The sequence below is a fragment of the Engystomops pustulosus genome, chromosome 3, assembly GCF_040894005.1.
Source record: "Engystomops pustulosus chromosome 3, aEngPut4.maternal, whole genome shotgun sequence".
NCBI classification, from domain to species: Eukaryota; Metazoa; Chordata; class Amphibia; order Anura; family Leptodactylidae; genus Engystomops; species Engystomops pustulosus.
This window is the reverse complement of record NC_092413.1, coordinates 11423588-11441163: the sequence shown is the minus strand read 5'-3', so window position 1 is coordinate 11441163 and position 17576 is coordinate 11423588. Positions and strand designations below refer to the sequence as shown.

Here is a 17576-nt window from a genome sequence, read left to right as displayed (position 1 = left end):
TAAAGTCTCCAATATTTATTTTCACTGTTTTTACAAGTTATTTAGAGGGAGGGGAAATAAAAGCCATTTATTTCCATGTGTAAGATTTTATTATTATTTTTGGGTCACATTTTTAATAGTTTTTATCCTCTTTCGATGTTGGTGCTCGGCGCTCATCACAAATCATTTGTATTCCCTTTCTTTCAAGTCAATAAAGAGAATGAATAACTGGAGTGATATTGTGTTTAACCCCTCGATGTCTATTTCCTCACATTATAAAAAAATACCTGTATTATACTCCAGAGCTGCACTCACTATTCTGCTGGTGGTGCAGTCACTGTGTACATACATGACATTACTTATCCTGTACTGATCCTGAGTTACATCCTGTATTATACCCCAGAGCTGCACTCACTATTCTGCTGCTGGTGCAGTCACTGTGTACATACATGACATTACTTATCCTGTACTGATCCTGAGTTACATCCTGTATTATACCCCAGAGCTGCACTCACTATTCTGCTGCTGGTGCAGTCACTGTGTACATACATGACATTACTTATCCTGTACTGATCCTGAGTTACATCCTGTATTATACTCCAGAGCTGCACTCACTATTCTGCTGCTGGTGCAGTCACTGTGTACATACATGACATTACTTATCCTGTACTGATCCTGAGTTACATCCTGTATTATACTCCAGAGCTGCACTCACTATTCTGCTGCTGGTGCAGTCACTGTGTACATACATGACATTACTTATCCTGTACTGATCCTGAGTTACATCCTGTATTATACCCCAGAGCTGCACTCACTATTCTGCTGCTGGTGCAGTCACTGTGTACATACATGACATTACTTATCCTGTACTGATCCTGAGTTACATCCTGTATTATACTCCAGAGCTGCACTCACTATTCTGCTGCTGGTGCAGTCACTGTGTACATACATGACATTACTTATCCTGTACTGATCCTGAGTTACATCCTGTATTATACTCCAGAGCTGCACTCACTATTCTGCTGCTGGTGCAGTCACTGTGTACATACATGACATTACTTATCCTGTACTGATCCTGAGTTACATCCTGTGTTATACTCCAGAGCTGCACTCACTATTCTGCTGCTGGTGCAGTCACTGTGTACATACATGACATTACTTATCCTGTACTGATCCTGAGTTACATCCTGTATTATACCCCAGAGCTGCACTCACTATTCTGCTGCTGGTGCAGTCACTGTGTACATACATGACATTACTTATCCTGTACTGATCCTGAGTTACATCCTGTATTATACCCCAGAACTGCACTCACTATTCTGCTGCTGGTGCAGTCACTGTGTACATACATGACATTACTTATCCTGTACTGATCCTGAGTTACATCCTGTATTATACTCCAGAGCTGCACTCACTATTCCGCTGCTGGTGCAGTCACTGTGTACATACATGACATTACTTATCCTGTACTGATCCTGAGTTACATCCTGTATTATACCCCAGAGCTGCACTCACTATTCTGCTGCTGGTGCAGTCACTGTGTACATACATGACATTACTTATCCTGTACTGATCCCGAGTTACTTCCTGTATTACACTCCAGAGCTGCGCTCGGTTAATAAGACATTGATCACTGGACACTATGAGGCAGGTCGCACGGACAGATCAGCTTTAATGAATAGTGAGTAAGACCCCAATACACAGTTACCTTTACCCTGACTCTAACAACATCCTCTGCGAAGAGATGAGGGAATACAAAGTGCAGCGTTAGTTCTATTGCTTTACCATCTCCTACATCTCATAGTCCAGCACTCGCCAGTCCATGCTCCTCCAGCCACAGCATGCTGGGAGTTGTAGTACTGCAGCAGCCAAAGAGCCTCAGGTTGATCTACAGTTAGTGAAACATCTCTGGGAACCAATGTCACTTCCCACCCAGTGCAATCCTCCCCCCGGGTGCTGGTGCGTCGTGTAATTCATGGCACCTGGAGGAATCATCAAGGACCAAAAGAAGAGGGGTGACCAAGATCAACAATGCTGCACTCCGATTGGCTGCATCGGCAATGCTCCCCTTTTTGCTACAGAAGGTTCACCTCAATCTCATGGATCCCGAAAAAACACGACAGTAAAATGTTTCTTTTTTTCTATTTTTTAAATATTTTATATGTTAAAAAATACAGCAAAAAAATTTGAAAAAAAAAATACTCTGCTCCCAATGCTTGTTCTTTCTGGCTCCTCCCACTTGTGGTCCTGCTGAATTGTGGAGTTTCAGTTGTTTATTAGGGCCAAGATCATACTGGAAAGACAAGAAAAACAATGTATAAGCAGGAGGAAGAAGAAGAGGGGGCGCGGGTGCGCAGCAAGAAGAGGGGGCGCGGGTGCGCAGCAAGAAGAGGGGGCGCGGGTGCGCAGCAAGAAGAGGGGGCGCGGGTGCGCAGCAAGAAGAGGGGGCGCGGGTGCGCAGCAAGAAGAGGGGGCGCGGGTGCGCAGCAAGAAGAGGGGGCGCGGGTGCGCAGCAAGAAGAGGGGGCGCGGGTGCGCAGCAAGAAGAGGGGGCGCGGGTGCGCAGCAAGAAGAGGGGGCGCGGGTGCGCAGCAAGAAGAGGGGGCGCGGGTGCGCAGCAAGAAGAGGGGGCGCGGGTGCGCAGCAAGAAGAGGGGGCGCGGGTGCGCAGCAAGAAGAGGGGGCGCGGGTGCGCAGCAAGAAGAGGGGGCGCGGGTGCGCAGCAAGAAGAGGGGGCGCGGGTGCGCAGCAAGAAGAGGGGGCGCGGGTGCGCAGCAAGAAGAGGGGGCGCGGGTGCGCAGCAAGAAGAGGGGGCGCGGGTGCGCAGCAAGAAGAGGGGGCGCGGGTGCGCAGCAAGAAGAGGGGGCGCGGGTGCGCAGCAAGAAGAGGGGGCGCGGGTGCGCAGCAAGAAGAGGGGGCGCGGGTGCGCAGCAAGAAGAGGGGGCGCGGGTGCGCAGCAAGAAGAGGGGGCGCGGGTGCGCAGCAAGAAGAGGGGGCGCGGGTGCGCAGCAAGAAGAGGGGGCGCGGGTGCGCAGCAAGAAGAGGGGGCGCGGGTGCGCAGCAAGAAGAGGGGGCGCGGGTGCGCAGCAAGAAGAGGGGGCGCGGGTGCGCAGCAAGAAGAGGGGGCGCGGGTGCGCAGCAAGAAGAGGGGGCGCGGGTGCGCAGCAAGAAGAGGGGGCGCGGGTGCGCAGCAAGAAGAGGGGGCGCGGGTGCGCAGCAAGAAGAGGGGGCGCGGGTGCGCAGCAAGAAGAGGGGGCGCGGGTGCGCAGCAAGAAGAGGGGGCGCGGGTGCGCAGCAAGAAGAGGGGGCGCGGGTGCGCAGCAAGAAGAGGGGGCGCGGGTGCGCAGCAAGAAGAGGGGGCGCGGGTGCGCAGCAAGAAGAGGGGGCGCGGGTGCGCAGCAAGAAGAGGGGGCGCGGGTGCGCAGCAAGAAGAGGGGGCGCGGGTGCGCAGCAAGAAGAGGGGGCGCGGGTGCGCAGCAAGAAGAGGGGGCGCGGGTGCGCAGCAAGAAGAGGGGGCGCGGGTGCGCAGCAAGAAGAGGGGGCGCGGGTGCGCAGCAAGAAGAGGGGGCGCGGGTGCGCAGCAAGAAGAGGGGGCGCGGGTGCGCAGCAAGAAGAGGGGGCGCGGGTGCGCAGCAAGAAGAGGGGGCGCGGGTGCGCAGCAAGAAGAGGGGGCGCGGGTGCGCAGCAAGAAGAGGGGGCGCGGGTGCGCAGCAAGAAGAGGGGGCGCGGGTGCGCAGCAAGAAGAGGGGGCGCGGGTGCGCAGCAAGAAGAGGGGGCGCGGGTGCGCAGCAAGAAGAGGGGGCGCGGGTGCGCAGCAAGAAGAGGGGGCGCGGGTGCGCAGCAAGAAGAGGGGGCGCGGGTGCGCAGCAAGAAGAGGGGGCGCGGGTGCGCAGCAAGAAGAGGGGGCGCGGGTGCGCAGCAAGAAGAGGGGGCGCGGGTGCGCAGCAAGAAGAGGGGGCGCGGGTGCGCAGCAAGAAGAGGGGGCGCGGGTGCGCAGCAAGAAGAGGGGGCGCGGGTGCGCAGCAAGAAGAGGGGGCGCGGGTGCGCAGCAAGAAGAGGGGGCGCGGGTGCGCAGCAAGAAGAGGGGGCGCGGGTGCGCAGCAAGAAGAGGGGGCGCGGGTGCGCAGCAAGAAGAGGGGGCGCGGGTGCGCAGCAAGAAGAGGGGGCGCGGGTGCGCAGCAAGAAGAGGGGGCGCGGGTGCGCAGCAAGAAGAGGGGGCGCGGGTGCGCAGCAAGAAGAGGGGGCGCGGGTGCGCAGCAAGAAGAGGGGGCGCGGGTGCGCAGCAAGAAGAGGGGGCGCGGGTGCGCAGCAAGAAGAGGGGGCGCGGGTGCGCAGCAAGAAGAGGGGGCGCGGGTGCGCAGGAAGAAGAGGGGGCGCGGGTGCGCAGGAAGAAGAGGGGGCGCGGGTGCGCAGGAAGAAGAGGGGGCGCGGGTGCGCAGGAAGAAGAGGGGGCGCGGGTGCGCAGGAAGAAGAGGGGGCGCGGGTGCGCAGGAAGAAGAGGGGGCGCGGGTGCGCAGGAAGAAGAGGGGGCGCGGGTGCGCAGGAAGAAGAGGGGGCGCGGGTGCGCAGGAAGAAGAGGGGGCGCGGGTGCGCAGGAAGAAGAGGGGGCGCGGGTGCGCAGGAAGAAGAGGGGGCGCGGGTGCGCAGGAAGAAGAGGGGGCGCGGGTGCGCAGGAAGAAGAGGGGGCGCGGGTGCGCAGGAAGAAGAGGGGGCGCGGGTGCGCAGGAAGAAGAGGGGGCGCGGGTGCGCAGGAAGAAGAGGGGGCGCGGGTGCGCAGGAAGAAGAGGGGGCGCGGGTGCGCAGGAAGAAGAGGGGGCGCGGGTGCGCAGGAAGAAGAGGGGGCGCGGGTGCGCAGGAAGAAGAGGGGGCGCGGGTGCGCAGGAAGAAGAGGGGGCGCGGGTGCGCAGGAAGAAGAGGGGGCGCGGGTGCGCAGGAAGAAGAGGGGGCGCGGGTGCGCAGGAAGAAGAGGGGGCGCGGGTGCGCAGGAAGAAGAGGGGGCGCGGGTGCGCAGGAAGAAGAGGGGGCGCGGGTGCGCAGCGCAGGAGGAGCAGGAAGAAGAAAAGGGGGGCGCATGTGCAGTGCAGGAGGAGGAAGAGGGGGGCACGTGTGTAGCACAGGAGGAGGAGGAGCTATGGTAACACTCAGAGTCTCCCCTCCAGGAGGATCCCTGAGGAGGGGTCTGCACTCCACCCCCTCATAGCTAATATAACAAATAAAATTCCTGTAAGGCAAAGCATTCTGGGAGGAGAAGGTAAGTGTCCCTATTCAGGAGACTCTTAAGAATTATTGGGAAGGATGCAAGCTTCCCATATGATATAACACAGGTCAGCCTCCCCAGAGCATGCTGGGAGTTGTAGTTCATCTGGTGGCGCATGTGTGAATCTTCTGCTGTAGTTCCGGCACTTACCTGTACAGGTAGATGAAGAAGCACAGGAGATGGAACCCCAGCTTGATCATGGCCTCTTTCATATGAGACTTGAGTTGACCCCGGTTATGGATCTCCGTTGGATCGAAGACCCCCAAATTTCCACTTGGCACCATGATGAATCTGTGGGGGACAGGATTGGGTCAGCAGGAGACACTTTACACAAAGTCCTGGACCTGCTCCCTAATATCCAGAACTCACCGGTAAATGTTCCACACGGCTACAGGGAGATTCAGGAGGAAGATGAACCAGTGCAGGGACACCAGCATCAGAACCGACACCAACGTGTGTCCAATCAGCTCCGGAACCACCCACTGCAAGACAATGGACAGCAATGAGGATGAGAGGTACTACAAGTCCCAGAATAGCAAAGGACACTAGTGCTCTCATTACATACAGGTCTAGGGATTGACACACTGCCCCCTGCTGGTGTGATGATGTGGGGGCCATGGTATAGGACAGTCACCCCTAGTAGTGATAGGAGGACACGCTGCCCCCTGCTGGTGTGATGATGTGGGGGCCATGGTATAGGACAGTCACCCCTAGTAGTGATAGGAGGACACACTGCCCCCTGCTGGTGTGATGATGTGGGAGCCATGGTATAGGACAGTCACCCCTAGTAGTGATAGGAGGACACTGCCCCCTGCTGGTGTGATGATGTGGGAGCCATGGTATAGGACAGTCACCCCTAGTAGTGATAGGAGGACACTGCCCCCTGCTGGTGTGATGATGTGGGGGCCATGGTATAGGACAGTCACCCCTAGAAGTGATAGGAGGACACACTGCCCCCTGCTGGTGGGATGTGGGGGCCATGGTATAGGACAGTCACCCCTAGTAGTGATAGGAGGACACACTGCCCCCTGCTGGTGTGATGATGTGGGAGTCATGGTATAGGACAGTCACCCCTAGTAGTGATAGGAGGACACACTGCCCCCTGCTGGTGTGATGATGTGGGGGCCATGGTATAGGACAGTCACCCCTAGTAGTGATAGGAGGACACACTGCCCCCTGCTGGTGTGATGATGTGGGAGCCATGGTATAGGACAGTCACCCCTAGTAGTGATAGGAGGACACTGCCCCCTGCTGGTGTGATGATGTGGGGGCCATGGTATAGGACAGTCACCCCTAGAAGTGATAGGAGGACACACTGCCCCCTGCTGGTGGGATGTGGGGGCCATGGTATAGGACAGTCACCCCTAGTAGTGATAGGAGGACACACTGCCCCCTGCTGGTGTGATGATGTGGTAGTCATGGTATAGGACAGTCACCCCTAGTAGTGATAGGAGGACACACTGCCCCCTGCTGGTGTGATGATGTGGGGGGGCCATGGTATAGGACAGTCACCCCTAGTAGTGATAGGAGGACACACTGCCCCCTGCTGGTGGGCTGATGTGGGGGGGCCATGGTATAGGACAGTCACCCCTAGTAGTGATAGGAGGACACACTGCCCCCTGCTGGTGTGATGATGTGGGGGCCATGGTATAGGACAGTCACCCCTAGCAGTGATAAGAGGACACACTGCCCCCTGCTGGTGTGATGATGTGGGGGCCATGGTATAGGAAAGTCACCCCTAGTAGTGATAGGAGGGCACACTGCCCCCTGCTGGTGTGATGATGTGGGGGCCATGGTATAGGACAGTCACCCCTAGTAGTGATAGGAGGACACTGCCCCCTGCTGGTGTGATGATGTGGGGGCTATGGTATAGGACAGTCACCCCTAGCAGTGATAAGAGGACACACTGCCCCCTGCTGGTGTGATGATGTGGGGGCTTTGGTATAGGACAGTCACCCCTAGTAGTGATAGGAGGACACACTGCCCCCTGCTGGTGTGATGATGTGGGAGCCATGGTATAGGACAGTCACCCCTAGTAGTGATAGGAGGACACTGCCCCCTGCTGGTGTGATGATGTGGGGGCCATGGTATAGGACAGTCACCCCTAGAAGTGATAGGAGGACACACTGCCCCCTGCTGGTGTGATGATGTGGGAGCCATGGTATAGGACAGTCACCCCTAGTAGTGATAGGAGGACACACTGCCCCCTGCTGGTGTGATGATGTGGGGGCCATGGTATAGGACAGTCACCCCTAGCAGTGATAAGAGGACACACTGCCCCCTGCTGGTGTGATGATGTGGGGGCCATGGTATAGGAAAGTCACCCCTAGTAGTGATAGGAGGGCACACTGCCCCCTGCTGGTGTGATGATGTGGGGGCCATGGTATAGGACAGTCACCCCTAGTAGTGATAGGAGGACACTGCCCCCTGCTGGTGTGATGATGTGGGGGCTATGGTATAGGACAGTCACCCCTAGCAGTGATAGGAGGACACACTGCCCCCTGCTGGTGTGATGATGTGGGGGCCATGGTATGGGACAGTCACCCCTAGTAGTGATAGGAGGACACACTGCCCCCTGCTGGTGTGATGATGTGGGGTACATGGCATAGGACAGTCACCCCTAGCAGTGATAAGAGGACACACTGCCCCCTGCTGGTGTGATGATGTGGGGGCCATGGTATAGGACAGTCACCCCTAGTAGTGATAGGAGGACACACTGCCCCCTGCTGGTGTGATGATGTGGGAGCCATGGTATAGGACAGTCACCCCTAGTAGTGATAGGAGGACACACTGCCCCCTGCTGGTGTGATGATGTGGGGGCCATGGTATAGGACAGTCACCCCTAGCAGTGATAAGAGGACACACTGCCCCCTGCTGGTGTGATGATGTGGGGGCCATGGTATAGGAAAGTCACCCCTAGTAGTGATAGGAGGGCACACTGCCCCCTGCTGGTGTGATGATGTGGGGGCCATGGTATAGGACAGTCACCCCTAGTAGTGATAGGAGGACACACTGCCCCCTGCTGGTGTGATGATGTGGGAGCCATGGTATAGGACAGTCACCCCTAGTAGTGATAGGAGGACACACTGCCCCCTGCTGGTGTGATGATGTGGGGGCCATGGTATAGGACAGTCCCCCCCTAGTAGTGATAGGAGGACACACTGCCCCCTGCTGGTGTGATGATGTGGGAGCCATGGTATAGGACAGTCACCCCTAGAAGTGATAGGAGGACACACTGCCCCCTGCTGGTGTGATGATGTGGGGGGGGCCATGGTATAGGACAGTCACCCCTAGCAGTGATAGGAGGACACATTGCCCCCTGCTGGTGTGATGATGTGGGGGCCATGGTATAGGACAGTCACCCCTAGCAGTGATAGGACACTCTGCCCCATGCTGGTGTGATGATGTGGGGGCCATGGTATAGGACAGTCACCCCTAGCAGTGATAGGAGGACACACTGCCCCCTGCTGGTGTGATGATGTGGGGGCCATGGTATAGGACAGTCACTCCTAGTAGTGATAGGAGGACACTGCCCCCTGCTGGTGTGATGATATGGGGGCCATGGTATAGGACAGTCACCCCTAGTAGTGATAGGACGACACACTGCCCCCTGCTGGTGTGATGATGTGGGGGCCATGGTATAGGACAGTCACCCCTAGTAGTGATAGGAGGACACACTGCCCCCTGCTAGTGTGATGATGTGGGGGCCATGGTATAGGACAGTCACCCCTAGTAGTGATAGGAGGACACACTGCCCCCTGCTGGTGTGATGATGTGGGGGCCATGGTATAGGACAGTCACCCCTAGTAGTGATAGGAGGACACACTGCCCCCTGCTGGTGTGATGATGTGGGGGCCATGGTATAGGACAGTCACCCCTAGTAGTGATAGGAGGACACACTGCCCCCTGCTGGTGTGATGATGTGGGGGCCATGGTATAGGACAGTCACCCCTAGTAGTGATAGGAGGACACACTGCCCCCTGCTGGTGGGCTGATGTGGGGCCATGGTATAGGACAGTCACCCCTAGCAGTGATAGGAGGACACACTGCCCCCTGCTGGTGGGCTGATGTGGGGGCATGGTATAGTACAGACACCCCTACGAGTGATAGGAGGACACACTGCCCCCTGCTGGTGTGATGATGTGGGGAGCCATGGTATAGGACAGTCACCCCTAGCAGTGATAGGAGGACACACTGCCCCCTGCTGGTGAGATGATGTGGGAGCCATGGTATAGGACAGTCACCACTAGTAGTGATAGGAGGACACACTGCCCCCTGCTGGTGTGATGATGTGGGGCCATGGTATAGGACAGTCACCCCTAGCAGTGATAGGAGGACACACTGCCCCCTGCTGGTGTGATGATGTGGGATGTGGGGGCATGGTATAGGACAGTCACCCCTAGCAGTGATAGGAGGACACACTGCCCCCTGCTGGTGTGATGATGTGGGGGCTATGGTATAGGACAGTCACCACTAGCAGTGATAGGACACACTGCCCCCTGCTGGTGTGATGATATGGGGGCCATGGTATAGGACAGTCACCCCTAGCAGTGATAGGAGGACACACTGCCCCCTGCTGGTGTGATGATGTGGGATGTGGGGGCATGGTATAGGACAGTCACCCCTAGCAGTGACTTGGGGCCCATAATCATCTTGTATATAGGCTAGAGACGACAACCGGCTCCCTCTATTGTGCACATTTCTCTATTCTGCAATAATAATGAAGATGGAATGAAATCCATTCTACCCACGCACCTTGTTGAGCTTGGAGCAGCAGGATCGGGCATTGATGTAGTCACATTCTAGATCTGATAGAGTTATAATCTGGGAGCAGCGATAAGGACAATATTACAAATCACTACATAATATGCAGGGAATCCCAGAGCGAGCAAAGTACAGAGCGGCCATTGTGCAAGACACAGGATCATTCACTATTCAACACCCAATAATCACCGGCATCATGGGAATTCTAGTAATGACATATCCATGACCTGCTCCACCCAAGACTTATACAGGTCATCTGTCTATACAGAGGACGTGTCTCCTGTGTGGTGTAGTATATAGAGGATGTGTCTCCTGTGTGGTGTAGTATACAGAGGAGGCGTCTCCTGTGTGGTGTAGTATACAGAGGATGTGTCTCCTGTGTGGTGTAGTATACAGAGGACGTGTCTCCTGTGTGGTGTAGTATACAGAGGACGTGTCTCCTGTGTGGTGTAGTATACAGAGGACGTGTCTCCTGTGTGGTGTAGTATACAGAGGACGTGTCTCCTGTGTGGTGTAGTATACAGAGGACGTGTCTCCTGTGTGGTGTAGTATACAGAGGACGTGTCTCCTGTGTGGTGTAGTATACAGAGGACGTGTCTCCTGTGTGGTGTAGTATACAGAGGACGTGTCTCCTGTGTGGTGTAGTATACAGAGGACGTGTCTCCTGTGTGGTGTAGTATACAGAGGACGTGTCTCCTGTGTGGTGTAGTATACAGAGGACGTGTCTCCTGTGTGGTGTAGTATACAGAGGACGTGTCTCCTGTGTGGTGTAGTATATAGAGGACGTGTCTCCTGTGTGGTGTAGTATATAGAGGATGTGTCTCCTGTGTGATGTAGTATATAGATAATGTGTCTCCTGTGTATTGTAGTATATAGAGGATGTGTCCCCTGTGTGGTGTAGTATATAGAAGATGTGTCTCCTGTGTGGTGTAGTATATAGAGGATGTGTCCCCTGTGTGGTGTAGTATATAGAAGATGTGTCTCCTGTGTGGTGTAGTATATAGAGGATGTGTCTCCTGTGTGGTGTAGTATATAGAGGATTTGTCTCCTGTGTGGTGTAGTATATAGAGGATGTGTCTCCTGTGTGGTGTAGTATATAGAGGAGGTGTCTCCTGTGTGGTGTATATAGAGGATGTGTCGGCTCTCCTCCTGTGTGGTGTAGTATATAGAGGATGTGTCTCCTGTGTGGTGTAGTATATAGAGGATGTGTCTCCTGTTTGGTGTAGTATATAGAGGATGTGTCTCCTGTGTGGTGTAGTATATGGAGGATGTGTCTCCTGTGTGGTGTAGTATATAGAGGACGTGTCTCCTGTGTGGTGTAGTATACAGAGGATGTATCTCCTGTGTGGTGTAGTATATAGAGGACGTGTCTCCCGTGTGGTGCAGTATATAGAGGACGTATCTCCTGTGTGGTGTAGTATATAGAGGACGTGTCTCCTGTGTGGTGTAGTATATAGAGGATGTGTCTCCTGTGTGGTGCAGTATATAGAGGACGTGTCTCCTGTGTGGTGTAGTATATAGAGGATGTGTCTCCTGTGTGGTGTAGTATATAGAGGGTGGGTCTCCTGTGTGGTGTAGTATATAGAGGATGTATCTCCTGTGTGGTGTAGTATATAGAGGACGTGTCTCCTGTGTGGTGTAGTATATAGAGGAGGTGTCTCCTGTGTGGTGTAGTATATAGAGGACATGTCTCCCGTGTGGTGTAGTATACAGAGGATAGGCCTGCGTATATACGGCCGACATACACGACACACGTTCGGCTCTGTAGCCCGTAGAAAGATAGGACATGTCCTATCTTTCTACGTGATGCGGTGCCGTGCGCTGTATGTGCCTATGGAGAGGGGCGGGGGTGAGCTGTGCTCATCCCCTGCTCCTCTCCCCGGTGCCTATGTATGCACGCCGTACTACGGTGCGGCGGATATACATCGTGTGAATTTAGCCTTACTGATATATACATTAACATTATGATACAAGTTTTTCTTGTTGCTTACCTGCTTAATGTTACACAAGTTACATACATAATACATACTCTATGGCAGTGATGGCAAACCTATGGCACAGGTGCCAGAGGTGGCACTCGGAGCCCTTTCTGTGGGCACCCAGGCCTTCAACCCAACACAGAGTTTGCCAGCTGCGACTGTGATCCAATACAGCCCAGGACGTGCCATGCTCAGCACTATTTCGCTGCCAGGACTACAAGAGGAACTCCTGCTCTGGGTCCCCTGATCCTTCCTCTTCAGGGCACCCTGGAGGGAAGCTACAATCCAAATTTCTCCATCATCTTTCTATTGTATTGGTGAACTCAGGACACCAATACAAATAAAATCTGTGATACAGCAGGGATGAATAAGTTACCCCTTAAATTGTCATGTTGGCACTTTGCGACATACAAGTGGGTTTTGGTTGTAGTTTGGGCACTCTGTCTCCAAACGGTTCGCCATCACTGCTGTATGGTATAGGTCCCCAACCTTTTTTCCAGGGAGCGGTGGGCATAGGTAGGCAGTCTGGTCTCTAGCCAAAAATGTATATCTTACATTGTCCCGTTTCCTGTAGCATGTGCCCCCCCCACACACACACCCGCCCCCCACACACTTATAATGTCCCCTTTCCTGTTTGATGCCTCGCCTGCTCCAAATGTCCCCTTTTCCTGTAGCGTGCGCCCCCTCTTCCAATGTCCCCTTTTCCTGTAGCGTGCGCCCCCTCTTCCAATGTCCCCTTTTCCTGTAGCGTGCGCCCCCTCTTCCAATATCCCCTTTTCCTGTAGCATGCGCCCCCTCTTCCAATGTCCCCTTTTCCTGTAGCATGCGCCCCCTCTTCCAATGTCCCCTTTTCCTGTAGCATGCGCCCCCTCTTCCAATGTCCCCTTTTCCTGTAGCGTGCGCCCCCTCTTCCAATGTCCCCTTTTCCTGTAGCATGCGCCCCCTCTTCCAATGTCCCCTTTTCCTGTAGCGTGCGCCCCCTCTTCCAATGTCCCCTTTTCCTGTAGCATGCGCCCCCTCTTCCAATGTCCCCTTTTCCTGTAGCATGCGCCCCCTCTTCCAATGTCCCCTTTTCCTGTAGCATGCGCCCCCTCTTCCAATGTCCCCTTTTCCTGTAGCATGCGCCCCCTCTTCCAATGTCCCCTTTTCCTGTAGCATGCGCCCCCTCTTCCAATGTCCCCTTTTCCTGTAGCATGCGCCCCCTCTTCCAATGTCCCCTTTTCCTGTAGCATGCGCCCCCTCTTCCAATGTCCCCTTTTCCTGTAGCATGCGCCCCCTCTTCCAATGTCCCCTTTTCCTGTAGCGTGCGCCCCCTCTTCCAATGTCCCCTTTTCCTGTAGCGTGCGCCCCCTCTTCCAATGTCCCCTTTTCCTGTAGCGTGTACCCCCTCTTCCAATGTCCCCTTTTCCTGTAGCATGCGCCCCCTCTTCCAATGTCCCCTTTTCCTGTAGCATGCGCCCCCTCTTCCAATGTCCCCTTTTCCTGTAGCATGCGCCCCCCTTCCAATGTCCCCTTTTCCTGTAGCATGCGCCCCCCTTCCAATGTCCCCTTTTCCTGTAGCATGCGCCCCCTCTTCCAATGTCCCCTTTTCCTGTAGCGTGTACCCCCTCTTCCAATGTCCCCTTTTCCTGTAGCATGCGCCCCCTCTTCCAATGTCCCCTTTTCCTGTAGCATGCGCCCCCTCTTCCAATGTCCCCTTTTCCTGTAGCATGCGCCCCCTCTTCCAATGTCCCCTTTTCCTGTAGCATGCGCCCCCCTTCCAATGTCCCCTTTTCCTGTAGCATGCGCCCCCTCTTCCAATGTCCCCTTTTCCTGTAGCATGCGCCCCCCTTCCAATGTCCCCTTTTCCTGTAGCGTGCGCCCCCTCTTCCAATGTCCCCTTTGATCATGTGCGCTGGCAATAGAGCTTTGCATCAATGTGGAAGAGTAGTGAAAGAAAGAAGAAGCTGCGGGGAACTGGGAAGGCGAGTATTGGATTATTTTGTTTTTACAGAATTCTCCCCGTAACTTAGACGTTCCATGGTCCAGTCTTGGGCTCTATGTTACAGCACAAATCACATTTACTTACTGTAAAGGGGTTGTCCAGTCACTTGCTGATCGTGGGGGGGGTCTCAGTGATGGGAGGACGGGGGTCCTGAGATGACCGGAGCAGCCAGTCGCACTCTTCCATCTGTGTCAGCACCATATAGGTGTAACCGGGAGGATGGCGCATGATCAACTGGCTCCTCCCATCAGCTCAGGTGTATTGTGGGTACAGCAGCCCCCCCCCCCTTTCCCCCTTTCTCCTGATCTGTGAGGGTCACATTTTTGGATCTCCTACTGATTAGAAAGTGAGTCCTCCCTTTTTTGGGGGTAGGTGGGGACACAGTCTACAGTTACCTACAGGTGGGGGGAGGTCTGGATGAGGGGGCACCAGGTATCGGCACTAGGCTGCCCGGTGCCATGTGGTATAACTTTCCCCCTGTCTAGTGCCAGGACACCGGGGTCACTTCTGGTCCATTACTGACCCGGAAGACCTAGTGCCAGTGATCGGCCTGATGTACAGAGGGGGGGGGGGGGGGGGGGCACTATAGGTGAAGGCTCCTGTTACTATGGTGATGTATACAGCACTGGGGAAGGGGGCTCTATAGGTGGAGGCTCCCCTGTTACTATGGTGATGTATATAGCACTAGGGAAGGGGGCTCTATAGGTGGAGGCTCCCCTGTTACTATGGTGATGTATACAGCACTGGGGAAGGGGGCTCTATAGGTGGAGGCTCCCCTGTTACTATGGTGATGTATATAGCACTAGGGAAGGGGGCTCTATAGGTGGAGGCTCCCCTGTTACTATGGTGATGTATACAGCACTGGGGAAGGGGGCTCTATAGGTGGAGGCTCCCCTGTTACTATGGTGATGTATACAGCACTGGGGAAGGGGGCTCTATAGGTGGAGGCTCCCCTGTTATTATGGTGATGTATACAGCACTGGGGGGGCACTATAGGTGCAGGCTCCCCGTTACTATGGTGAAGTATACAGCACTGGGGGGGCACTATAGGTGCAGGCTCCCCTGTTACTATGGTGATGTATATAGCACTAGGGGGGCTCTATAGGTGCAGGCTCCCCCTGTTACTATGGTGAAGTATACAGCACTGGGGGGGGGGGGGGGCACTATAGGTGGAGGCTCCCCTGTTACTATGGTGATGTATATAGCACTAGGGGGGCTCTATAGGTGCAGGCTCCCCTGTTACTATGGTGATGTATATAGCACTAGGGGGCTCTATAGGTGCAGGCTCCCCTGTTACTATGGTGATGTATATAGCACTAGGGGGGCTCTATAGGTGCAGGCTCCCCCTGTTACTATGGTGATGTATATAGCACTAGGGGGGCTCTATAGGTGCAGGCTCCCCTGTTACTATGGTGATGTATATAGCACTGGGGGTGGGGGGGGCACTATAGGTTACATACAAGGATGATATTACAGTATATACGGGTCTATAGGTATAACCCCCCGTGACACATATATAACACAGCGCCCCCCCTGTTGTCAGGTCTCCCCCTCACCCTACAAACATGGCGGCGCCTCACACACGGGTAAAGGATACAAAGTAGACGGCGAGGAAGATGAGGGCGCAGCAATCAATGAGGGAGAAGATGAAGAGCGCGGCCTCCATCCTGCCGCCACCACCAGCGCCCAGCGTACAAATCACAAATCCGCCGCGCCCTCCCCGGGACACGTGACCCCAGACCGGCGCCGCGCGGCACGCCGGGAGATGTAGTCCGGCCCAAGTCACGTGACCTGAATCGTACGGAAAGCAGCAAAGCACATTTTTAATTTTTTTCTTTTTAATGCTTCGCTTTGGGACTTTGTTAAACGTCAGTTTTCGAAGGACCAGAACAAAAAATGGGAATGTTACGGTCTGACAGGTCACCGGGCGTCATTGTAGGTCATGTGACCGGGATAAGAGAGGATTCATCAAGGGTAAAGCACATGAGTCCTAAGCAATATAGCAACCAAAAAAGATGCTGATTTTATTTCTCAAAAAGACTGAAAACTGACTGGTTGCCATTCACTACAACTCCATGTGGTTACCAACTCTGGAACAGCGCCCCCAATAATATAAAATGACATAAAGGACTGCAGGTTTTTGGATGTACATTGAGCATCAGCAGGGATACTGCTGACAGGTTCCCTGTAACTTGCTATTGCATCCATAAAGCGTCCAAGGGATGAGGTTTACCGGTGTGCACAGTGTCTGACATTCACATGGGAGCTATCAGCAGCCACCACTAGGTGGAGCTCACAGCAGACCAATGTATTCACATTCTATAGACGTCAATGGTAGTTATATAAAGCCACCACCAGGAAGAGCCCAAAGCTGTTTGCAGCTGTGATAGAAGTAGATGGTTACATCAAAGGAAATCTATCATCAGAATCACTTACATGTGTATTTCTTCATCTTCTATGTGGTTCTGAGCTTCTTATATCCTGGAATGCGCTCAATTTCTGGAAAAACAGCTTTCAATTTTATGCTAATTAGCTCAAGCTTAGGTCATGTGAGCCCCTCTTGACACCCCATCTCCCAGGGGTTCCCCTCGTCCCACCTGTATCCATGCAGAGAGTCGGCTGCGCAAGGAAGATTATGCCGCGCATGCGTGGAATTTGCACAGAGACAAGGATATCACTGCCTCTCTGCATGGAGTACGGGTGAAACCAGGCGGCCTCCAGGAGTGGGGGCAGGAATACAGAAACAGATGCGCCTCCTTGGGGTAATTAGCATAATTTTGAAAGTAAATTTTTTCAGAAATTGAGGATATTCCAGGATATAAGGAGCTTCGTTCCACAGAGAAGACGAAGAAACACACGTGTAAGTCGTCTACCGGTGATTGTGATGGTCCATTTCAGGGCGACTTAGAAGACTTAACCATCCACCGATCTCTTCCCGAATCGTCGATTAGCTTTTCCCTCTGTGTCTCCTAAAAAGAATAAACTTGTATAATTATCAGAGCTCCCGGGAACTGCGCAGTCACACAGGAGCCGCTGTACTACTGGCTGCACTGCGCACCTGCCATGGGTGACGCACTTCAGAGCACGATTTATAACTCTAAACCACCGGCCCAAATTCCCCTGACAGGTTCTCTTTCAACCTATAATCAACAAAGGACAGGAGCAGCTTATAGCTTCCATATAAATTAATATTACAGTTGTATCTAGATGCAGCTACCACTAGGGGGCACTTACTGCATAGAAGGCAATAGTATGTATAAGTTTATCTAACATGGAGTGGAGTCACCACTAGGTGGAGCTCATTGATTTATGTGTCTTTCATAGAAGTCAATGGTAAATTGTGGCAATGTGTAGCCACCGCTAGGGGGAGCTCACTACAACCACACAGTACGTGTTTCTCCATCTTATATACAGGAGAACACAAGTCACACACAAATCTACAAGAATTTGTGAATTAAAGTGCTGCACTAACTCTTACATTCCCTGCAGGTCCCCCCCATAGGATGATCTAAGAGACTTATCCATCCCATGTATATCAAGATTTTTTCCTTACTCAAAACTTTCTCCACAACACAGAAGCGAATCTGCAGCTACAGACAGGCAGACAGTTTTACT

General features: G+C 54.1%; 1 protein-coding gene across 1 annotated transcript; it reads right to left on the bottom strand.

The window, feature by feature from the left end:
* Positions 1 to 1620: 1620 nt before the first annotated feature.
* CNIH4 (cornichon family member 4) lies at positions 1621 to 15725 on the bottom strand. Its single transcript, XM_072140038.1, has 5 exons — positions 15559 to 15725; positions 9990 to 10058; positions 5604 to 5716; positions 5385 to 5525; positions 1621 to 2272 (listed from the first exon to the last, which is right to left on the bottom strand). Exons 1-5 carry the CDS (start codon positions 15625 to 15627, stop codon positions 2245 to 2247), a joined length of 420 nt encoding a protein of 139 aa, XP_071996139.1. The 5' UTR covers positions 15628 to 15725; the 3' UTR covers positions 1621 to 2244.
* Positions 15726 to 17576: the final 1851 nt, after the last annotated feature.